A 9837-nucleotide genomic window follows, 5' to 3' on the forward strand; every position below is an offset into this window, starting at 1 on the left:
TTTAAAAAGTTGAAAGAAGTAGGTGAAGTGAATATCAACAATACATTTTAGCCGAACATATTCAAAATATTGCTTATTAGCTATTGTACATTTTGTTAATTGAGTCTTCTAAATCTGGTGTGTATGTTGCAACACACCTCAATCCGGAGGCTGGTGGCTCCCGCAAATTGGACAATGCAGCCGCAAGGCCGACTTCAGACACACGTCTTGGTGAAGTCAGCCTCGTTCAGAATTAGTGACTCCTCCTCAACCCTCTCTCCAGCCCCTTATCATCACCCTGGCTATCTTGAAACCTAGAAGGTGAGCTGCTTGAGGAATTCCAGACCGTTGTCTCGAGAAATCTCTCTCACAGCGATCGCTGGCATGTGAGGAGGGGTTGTTAAATGTCGAGGTAATTAATGAACCTGTGTGCAAAGAACCCCGCGGGAGGCCGCGTGGCCGGGACGGAAGATGGTCAGACAGGGAGAGGGCGGGGTCGAGCCGCCAAGGTCGGCCGGGATCCTGGCGCCTGGGCCCGCGGCGTCCAGGGGCGGCGGGCGCCGAGATGCGGGGCCGGGCGGCCTGGGGGCCCTGGAGCCGCAGCCCGTCCCCCGCCCCGGCCCCCACGCCCCTCGGCGCCGCCGCGGCCGCCGAGCCCCGGAAGCGGGCGGGGATTTCCTGTGCCCGCCCCGCCCGCGCCCGCCGGGCCGCCGTCTCCGCCTGTCGCTGGCTCCGCGGCCGCTGGCTCCGAGGAAGCGAGGGCAGAGGGGAGGGGCAGGCGGCGCCCGGGAGGGAGGCACCGGGCCGCAGGCCAAGACGACCGGGGTGAGTGGGGCCGGGCGGAGGGAGTCGCGGCTGGAGGGAGGGACGCCTGGCTTCCCGGGGCGGTGAGTGGGGCCGGTCACCCGTGGGGGCGGGGAGGAGGGTCGTCGCGGCCTCTGGGTCGCTGCCATTCGGGGGCGGGGGGGAGGTCGGCCACACTGACATTCTGTGCTCGCCCCTCTCCTGTCTCCCCGTCCCCCCATCGTCGCTGTCAGGCCCCGCGGGTTCCCGCCGCTGTCACCGCGCGCAGGTTACCCCGCGGCTCCTTTTTCTTCACTTGCTCATGCCCCAGTTCACGAGAAACCTGTTTTCTGACCTCACTTCCCCTGCTCCAGCTCTGCCTCTCTCGGGTTCTCTGAAATCTGACCCTCTCCAGGGGCACTGTGACAAGGAGGGCAGAAGCAACCTTACTCCGGAGCGGGCGCCCGTCCCGCCCACGCCCCGCCCGGGGCAGGGGCCAGGCTTCTCTGACAGCGCGACTGTCCCTGTGTCCTTGGACTACTCATTTCGGTAGCATGGCCCTTTCTCTATCAAACAACACTCGCTGCAGAAACCAACTTCTGCAGGTGCCATGCCCCCCAGATATGTGAGGAAAGGGGGGAAGTGAAAGTCTTAGAACCCCGACTCCAGTAGGCCTGGGATCATCCTGGAGCCGGGAGAAACCAGGTTAGGGCTGACACCTTAACTGCCCAGGTGCTGGCTCTGAGAGAGCAAATATTTTAGCAAATGCAGTCTGAGGACAAGTACCTGCCCCCTCCTTTGCTGATATTTCTGCTAGCACTTCCACAGGTTTTCTGTCAGTGGTCTGGAGAGGCTCACATCTGGCCTGCGAAAGAGGCTTCCTATCAAGGGACTCTGCTGCTGGAGAGATGGAGAAGTGGGTCTCAGGTGTCCAGATATTTACCTAGAGGTAAAGTCCTGAAGGAGGACTTTCAAACGGAGCTAGAGAATGAGGAAGACATCTGGTGAAGAGGGGGAATCCATGCTTTACATGTTAAAAGTTAAGTGAATACAGGGGCTGGAATTCAGAGGAAGAAGCTAAAATGGAACTTTCCCTTTATTGCTTTATTGGGAATTTTCCTTTCTCATGAGAAGTCTCTGAAAAGGAAACCTTGTAAGCTGGGAATCAGTCCAGGATGCTCCCATGAGGCCCTGAGACATCTCTGGACTTCTGAGATGAAAGGGAAATTTGTTCCCTTCCTGTGCATTGAGCTTAGAGTTCCCACCTACCTCTTTTGTCGAAGACAAATAGGTAAGAAAATAAACAACTTGACAGTTGTCATTACCTATCCTGGGCTCCTGGATTCTTGCAAATGTTTTTGGATGGATATGAGTGAGCCAGAACAGTTACCAAGGTTCTGACCTGTTTTGGGGAGACTTTCACTGGCTCTGACTGCTTGGGCATTGAGTAAGAATCACAAAAATATGATGTTACCAAGCAAAAAGGGACTCTTCACAGTCTCACAGACTACTCCCCTGCTGTAAGGCAGGGAGACTGCTATCACAACACAACCTGTCCTGCTCCTAAGATGTCCAGAGCAAAAAGCTTTCAACCAGGTCCTATGCACTGCAGGATTATTAGGAATTTTTTAAAAATCTAACTTAAATCTCTTCTCTTGCAATCAGAAGAGATCTACATAGAGATAGAAAACATCTCTCTTTTTATTCATTGGCCGCATCATTCATCAGCCTTCTTCCCTAGTCAAGAGAAGACTATGTCCATTGTTTTGAACTTTCCCCCAATGTACATATTTCCCATCCCTTTCTTCACTTTTGTTTCTTCTGATGGAACACACTCTGGCTTCACCATACGCTTCTTTAAAACTGAATACGTTTTTCTAATGAGATCTGACTGGTTCTATGCTGTGTCTCAGGTTCTTTCCTGTGTCTTAAATCACAGGGCTGTTAATTCACCCTAGGGTCATGTTAGCAGCACCTGCTTCCCCTTTTTCTACCTAGTCCAAACCCTTTCTGTTCTTTTTTTCTTTTCCCAATCAGACATTAGCTCCTCACTGACCAACAGTTTCTCTTATCTTTTAGGGTTGCTTTAGAGTCTTATACCTGCTTTCCAAGTTATTGGTCTTTCTACCATATTTACTACCAGTTCTCATTTCCTACAACAGAGTGACAAGTTATATGTCTGTTTGTTGAGGCTCGTCCTAAGTAAGGCACCATTTGGTACAGCCTCATAAAAAATACACCCTTTGACTAGGACTTCTACCTATAGTAATCATTTCATTCTAAACTAACTGATGAGAATGGGATTTGTGGCAGAAAATCTTATGTGTAATTACATTTGTTTTTGTTGAGTGCAAGTCTGTTTGCATCCCGTCCTGCATATTTCCAGATTGCTTACATTCAGTGGTTGAAATTTCCAGTTAAGTATTTTCAGTTGTTGAAATTAATTGATAGCTTTTGAATTTCCAGGATTGCTCTTTTTTTTAAAATGAAGTTCTTCCAGCCCCCAAATAACCATTTGTGACTTTGCTATGTAGCACCTGCTCTTTTCTGGCTCAGGTTCAATTGATTGGAACACATCAAGCGTTTAAAGTTCATCTTTCATCAAGCTCCTCCTGTCCAGTGTCATCTTTTATCCCTGGGCTGTTCTCCATAACTCCCTTAGGAATATCACCCCTTTCCATTTTCATGGGCATAACTGATATGAATTTGTTCCAGGTCACAATTTGGGTTTGTAGCAAAAATGCTTTCAGAACAGACAGCAGCCCTGGGGACAGGATGGGAGTCAATGAGTGTTCAGCTGGATGGAGCAGAACCCCAGGTGGAAAGGGGAAGCCAGGAAGAGGGGCCATGGAGAACAGCACCAGGGCCACTGGAGCACCTGTGCTGTGACCTTGAAGAGGAGCCACAGTCGCTTCAGGAGAAGGGTGAGAGCCCGGAGGCGGTGTGTGTGGGAAGCACAGTGCAGAGAATAGTCTTCTAATCTCTGTTGAAAAAGTAGAGTTAAAAATCCCCAAATTGCCATGGACTGACTGAACAGCATAGTCAGTACCAGGACTAGGTCACAGAAATATAAGGAACTTATGGGGTCTGGTCACAGAAATATTAATATAATGAACACCTGGATTCTGCAAACCATGTAACTGGGCTTCTCCCGTTTCTTGCATAATCACTCCCTCCACATGCTACATGGTTAATGGTAATAAATATGGGAGACAAAGGAAGTGAAAGAAACACTGACTGCTGTTGGAAAACACACTCAGTAAAATGCACTTTACAAGATGGAAATTACATTCAAATAATATAAATTCAAACCACAGCTAGTCGAGTAGAAATGGATGAGATAAATGCTCTACTAACAACCACTCAGTACCCTTTCAGGATATTTTGAGGGAGGGTCTTTTCTACTACATTTATGCAGTTGAGTCTTACCAATGGGTATAAACATAGAAAAAAAAAAAGTGACCCTTAAGCCCCTCTAAAATAGGGCCCAGGCTCTAATTGGGAAAGGATGGATGCTCCATCTCTAATGGTTCCTCTCTCCCCTCACCAGCTCAGTCGGCTCCCTGGGTTCCTGCCATTCCCCAGGAAGGGAGCACTGGAGATTGGGAGATGGCAGCTGCACTTCTTGCAGCTGGATCACAGGTGGGCTGTGTTCTTCCCTTGGCCCCTCTCAGGGTTTTCTCAACGCTGCCTTTCTACAGCCTTTGCGTCATTCCATTGATTTGTCATTTCACATGACCACTAATGGTATGTCCATTTTATGTCTGAACAGATTCTGTCCCTTTCCAAGGGGCTCATAATACCCTTTTAAAAAATGAATGGAGGCATGATGAGAAGAAGGGAATTCCTAGAGGTTAGGTGTTTTGTTTTTTTTTCTTAATGGATGGCTGTGCTATCCACAGGGGGAATTTAAGAACAATTCATTAATGTCCTTTAAGAAATAAATCTGGAAAGATTAGGAAAAGAGGACCTGAAGGAATCTTGGAAGAACATAAAGTAGACAGGATTGGGTGGATGATAGAGCATTTATGGAAAAGAATAGAAGATAGAAAGATGTAAAAAGGGACAGAGCCAGAGAGGGAAAACAGGTTTAGATTCAGAAGGCAAGGGGAGAGCCATGGGAAGACAGTAATAGTAGTAGTAGTATCCATACTCCCAAAGTGCTTACCATGCTTGCTGTTCTCTGAGTGCTTTATGTACATTAACTCATTTTACCCTGAGAGAAACTCAGTTATCCCCATTTTACAGATGAGAAAATTGGACAGGAAAAGATTAAGGCAATTGTGTAAGGTCATACTGCTAATAAGAGTGGCAGAGCTAGGAGTCATTTGGCTCCAGAATCTGGGCTCCTAACTGCCATACTATGCTGCCTTAAAAGATAAGGATATGGCATAATAGGGGACGGGGGCAAGAAAGAATATTTTATCTATATTCTTTTGTGCTGATGGGAAAGGAAAGGGCAAGTGGAGAAAGGAGGAGCTAGTACACAATTTCTACAAGAAAAAGAATAAGGCTGGTGAGAAGAGACTGGGCAGACACCTGTAACTAAACAGAGGGACCAAAGAGTTTGTAGTTCCTCCAACTTCTCATGGTCCCAATTTGGGAAACTCCTCTACAGCCGTTATCCTCGCTCATTCACGGACCATTACCTTTACCCCTTTCCTCATTTCCTCTTCACCAAAACCATGTGCCCTGCCCAGGGACCTCTGGGCAGTTCTTTTTCTAGACACTCTCTTGCCCTCTCCCCTCTACTACTACCTCAGCCTTTTATATTGAGAACCCATTTTCCTTAAGGAACAGCTGCTGACAGATGATGCTACATTTTGTTTCAGGGCCTGGTAACCATCAAGGATGTGTCACTGTGTTTCTCTCAGGAGGAGTGGCGGAGCCTGGACCCTTCTCAGACAGACTTTTATGGAGAATACGTCATGCAGGAAAACTGTGGGATAGTGGTCTCTCTAAGTAAGCATGACCTTCCCCAGCCACTAAATGACTGTACTCTGGGAGAATGGAGTCATCTGCTCCAGGACTGTTGGAGAGCGTCTATTTGGGGTTCTTTTCTAGGCAGAGAATCTGTCTAGGCTTCCACTAGAGAAAGAACGCTAGAGTTAATTCAAAGGGAATGGAAGTAAAGTGCCATATTTTAAAAAACAACAAAATGATGTGAATTATTAGAGAAGAGAACTTTAGGCTCTTCTTGGTTGGGAATTGGGAGGTTCTTTCAAAGCAGAGGGAAGGACACCTAAGAGATGGAACTCAGTCTTTGGAAACTCAGAAACCACCTAGGGAAAGATGGGAGTGTAGGTGGTGAGACAGCTGCAGTAGGGCTAATTAAGTGAAGTTATGACCAGAAAAGACAGTTGGACTGGAAGTATTTGAAATTTGAGTGGAAGAGAACACTCATTGGGAAGAAAGTATGATTTTCTGAAAGAAAGAAGAGGGACTGAACAGAAACGGAAGGAGGGAAGAGGGAAAGGCTTGTATCTGGCCTTCTGTCTTTTTATTTTTTAATATTTCTCTACTGATGTGGTTGCGCTGTGTCTTAGCTGCGGCATGCGGGATCTAGGTCCCTGACCAGGGATCGAACCTGGGCCCCCTGCCTTGGGAGCATGGAGTCTTAACCGCTGTACCACCAGGGAAGTCCCCTGACCTTTTTTTATCTATAGAGTTCCAGGGAATAATCTAGGAAACAGCTTTTTTCAGAAATGAGAATTACGGTTGAACTAACTGACATCTCTGTTTTCCTTTCCCATGGGCAGGATTTCCAATCCCCAAACTGGATATGCTTTCTCAACTAGAAGGCGGGGAAGAACAATGGGTTCCTGACCCCCAGGACTTAGAAGAGAGGGACATTCTGAAGGTCACATATACAGGTAATGACGTAGAATACACTCAGCCACGGCCTTCACCCCTTTTGGAGTTTCATCATTACATGTCCCTCTAATCCCTCCTCTGCCTCAGAGAGTTATAGTACTGAAAGGTTTAGAGATCTTTTTCTTCAAAAGCAAGACGGTGTAACACAGTGGTTTAGAGGGCAGGCTCTGGAGCTAAACTTTGTGGATCTGAATCCAGGACCATACCTGTGGAACCCTGGAAAAGTAATTAACTTATCTTTGGGTTCCTCATCTATAAATTATTGTGAGATTTAAATATGTAACCATAGTAGAACTGTACCAGCCACATAATAAGCACTCAATAAATGTTAATTGTTGTTGTTGTTCAACCTGCCACCCGTTGTGGAAATGCCTTCCACAATGTCTCTAGTGCTGACAGGTGGCCACCCAGCCAGTGATGATTGTAGCACATTTCTTAACTCTCTCCATCTATGCTTAGGCAGGAAGATGGTGATTAATAGGTTTTTTTTAAGTGCTAAATAAATAACAGTAATAAATAAGTAACAACAATAGCATAGACCATTTACTAGTGCTTACTATATGCAGGTACTATCCTATCTGTCTTATAACATCTATCTTATAATGATTCCCATTTTACAGAAGAAGAAATGAAAGCCTACAGAAGTTAAGTGGGAAAGCTGAGATTCAAAATTGGGTATCTGTCTCCTAAGCCTAGGCTTTTAACCTCTGTACCTCTTGCACTGTCTTATACAACATTAAAATCTGTTCTCTCAGCCTTTATGGGGTGAGGTTTAGACCCTAATAGGCATCATACAACCTCACCTATGACTCAGGTCCTGGAGTACTCCCTTGTGACTCCCCTCTTGGGGTCGGTATTTTCCCTTCTCCACAGGAGATGGAAGTGAGCACGAAGGGGATACCCCTGAACTAGAAGCAGAACCTCCCAGAATGTTATCTAGTGTGTCTGAAGATACCGTTCCCTGGAACCCAGAGCAGGATGAGAGCTGGGATTCCATGCCCAGGAGCTCCAGAGGCATGCTCCTTGGCCCACCGTTTCTTCAGGAAGATAGCTTCTCAAACCTTCTGTGTAGCACAGAAATGGATTCCCTGTTAAGACCACACACATGCCCCCAGTGTGGGAAACAGTTTGTGTGGGGCTCCCACCTTGCCAGGCACCAGCAAACTCACACTGGGGAGAGGCCCTACAGCTGCCTCAAGTGTGAGAAGAGCTTTGGGAGAAGACATCACCTGATCCGACACCAGAAAACCCACCTACATGACAAGCCCAGCAAGTGCTCTGAGTGTGGCAAGAATTTCCGATGCAACTCCCATCTGGCCAGCCACCAGAGAGTACACGCAGAAGGCAAGTCCTGCAAGGGCCAAGAGGTTGGAGAGAGCCCTGGGGCTCGGAAGCGGCAGCGCGCTCCACCAGTGCCAAAGTGCCACGTGTGCACTGAGTGTGGGAAGAGCTTTGGCCGACGGCACCACCTGGTGAGACACTGGCTGACGCACACCGGGGAGAAGCCCTTCCAGTGCCCACGCTGTGAGAAGAGCTTCGGCCGTAAACATCACCTGGACAGGCACCTGCTGACCCACCAGGGACAGAGTCCCCGGAGCAGCTGGGACAGAGGGACATCTGTCTTTTGAAATCTGTTTCTGTTGCAGCTGTGGTCACATCTTTCAACCGGTGCTACCAGGAGTCTCTGCCAGAGCTGACCCTCTCCTGCACCCCCGTGGCCAGAGTCATGAGTCCCAGTCCATCCCTAGAAAGATGGGCTTCCAGCATTGGCCAGAGTATTTCTCTCACCAGTTCTATGAGATGCCACATAAAGTAGAGTTCTTTGGGCAAAACTTGTGGGAAACAATGCCTACTGCATGGGCTGATATTCAGCCTGAGCCCATTCTCCAGGGTACAGTGGTACCAGCAGTTTTTGGCTAAGGCCCAAACTGCTTGGATTGGTTGGTTGGAGCTTATGCCATACCAGTGGTTAAATATTTTGAGTATCACCCTTCCATAACATAACTATTCTCTCTCTCTCTCTCTCCCTCCCCCTCTCCCCCCCCGCCCTCTCTCTCTCTCTCTCTCACTCTCTCTCTCTCTCTATATATAGTATCACCCTTCCATAACATAACTATTCTCTCTCTCTCTCTCTCCCTCCCCCTCTCCCCCCCCCGCCCTCTCTCTCTCTCTCTCTCACTCTCTCTCTCTCTCTATATATATATATAATATATATATATATGAAGAGAAAGACCATATTGGCATATTAAAGGCTCTGAAAATTTATGCAGTAGAGCAAATGGTTAAGCCTCTTTTAATGCAGTGTTTCCTAAATTTATTTGACTTCAGTATCCTTTTTATCTCACATCCCACAGAACTGGTGACTCCATGAAACATACTGGTGAACACTGGGTTAGAGAGTAATGAGGAAACAGGAAAGAGATAGTGATCAGGCACACAGAGCCCCCTTTTTTATCCAGATGAAAGCTGAGGGGCAGACCTCATTCTTGTGTGGGCCCATCATCCTTACACCAATCATCTGAATATACATCCACACCTCTCACCCAACCTGCTGAAAAACAGAAACAATAACCTTCTCACCCCTATTCCTGCTCCCTTCACCCTGCATATACATATATCCAGCTGAGAGATCACACTACAGTGCTAAGAGATGGACCTTATACCCCCAAGTAACCCAGGCCCACACAGAAGAAAAATACTTTATCCCCTTGAACAGACCCCTTTCCTCTTGACAGTGTCTTTATGTGTCTGTGTATCTATGTGCAGGGTCTTTGAAGAGAGCATGCAAAGTGCAAACTGTATAAGCTAGATGTTCTAGGGGCTGTGTTCTGGGGATGAGGGTAGTGGGGATTGTAAGGATTTTTTTTGTTTTGTTTCAAGATAGTAAGTAAGCTGAGTGATCAAGGGAGCCCTAGTGGAAAGGGTTAAGTTGTGGGAGTTGAGATATAAAGCCTTCCCCAGTATCACTGAGATCAAGACAACTGTGGATATTTAGGTCTGAATCTCTGGGCCACAGATTATTTTTGCCAAAGTGGAGAGAGAAAGAGACATCCTCAGTGAGGTGAGCTGTTTCTTATTGATTTCAAGCAAGGTACATATAGAAGCTTTGTGCTTAGTGGATTTTTTGGTCTTGTTTTAAGTGCTGGGAAATTAAGGCAGGAGTCACAGTGCTTGCAGGTTGTTATCATCACTCTTGTTTGA

At 47.3% G+C, this 9837-nt stretch overlaps 1 protein-coding gene across 5 annotated transcripts; it reads left to right on the forward strand.

Moving 5' to 3' along the window:
* Nucleotides 1–374: 374 nt before the first annotated feature.
* ZNF641 (zinc finger protein 641) lies at nucleotides 375–8694 on the forward strand. 5 transcript variants are annotated; one of them, XM_055085654.1, is made up of 6 exons: nucleotides 375–391; nucleotides 3478–3686; nucleotides 4313–4404; nucleotides 5595–5724; nucleotides 6522–6635; nucleotides 7510–8694. In XM_055085654.1, the coding sequence occupies exons 1-6, from the start codon at nucleotides 384–386 to the stop codon at nucleotides 8262–8264; spliced, it is 1308 nt and encodes a 435-aa protein (XP_054941629.1). In that variant the 5' UTR covers nucleotides 375–383; the 3' UTR covers nucleotides 8265–8694. The 5 variants fall into 5 exon arrangements, with proteins under 5 accessions (XP_054941629.1, XP_054941630.1, XP_023978790.1 ...); XM_055085655.1 differs by having other exon boundaries at nucleotides 5637–5724; XM_024123022.3 differs by lacking the exon at nucleotides 375–391 and adding an exon at nucleotides 661–804.
* The last annotated feature ends 1143 nt before the right edge of the window (nucleotides 8695–9837 follow it).

The sequence above is a fragment of the Physeter macrocephalus genome, chromosome 6 (genome assembly GCF_002837175.3).
Source record: "Physeter macrocephalus isolate SW-GA chromosome 6, ASM283717v5, whole genome shotgun sequence".
Lineage (NCBI taxonomy): Eukaryota > Metazoa > Chordata > Mammalia > Artiodactyla > Physeteridae > Physeter > Physeter macrocephalus.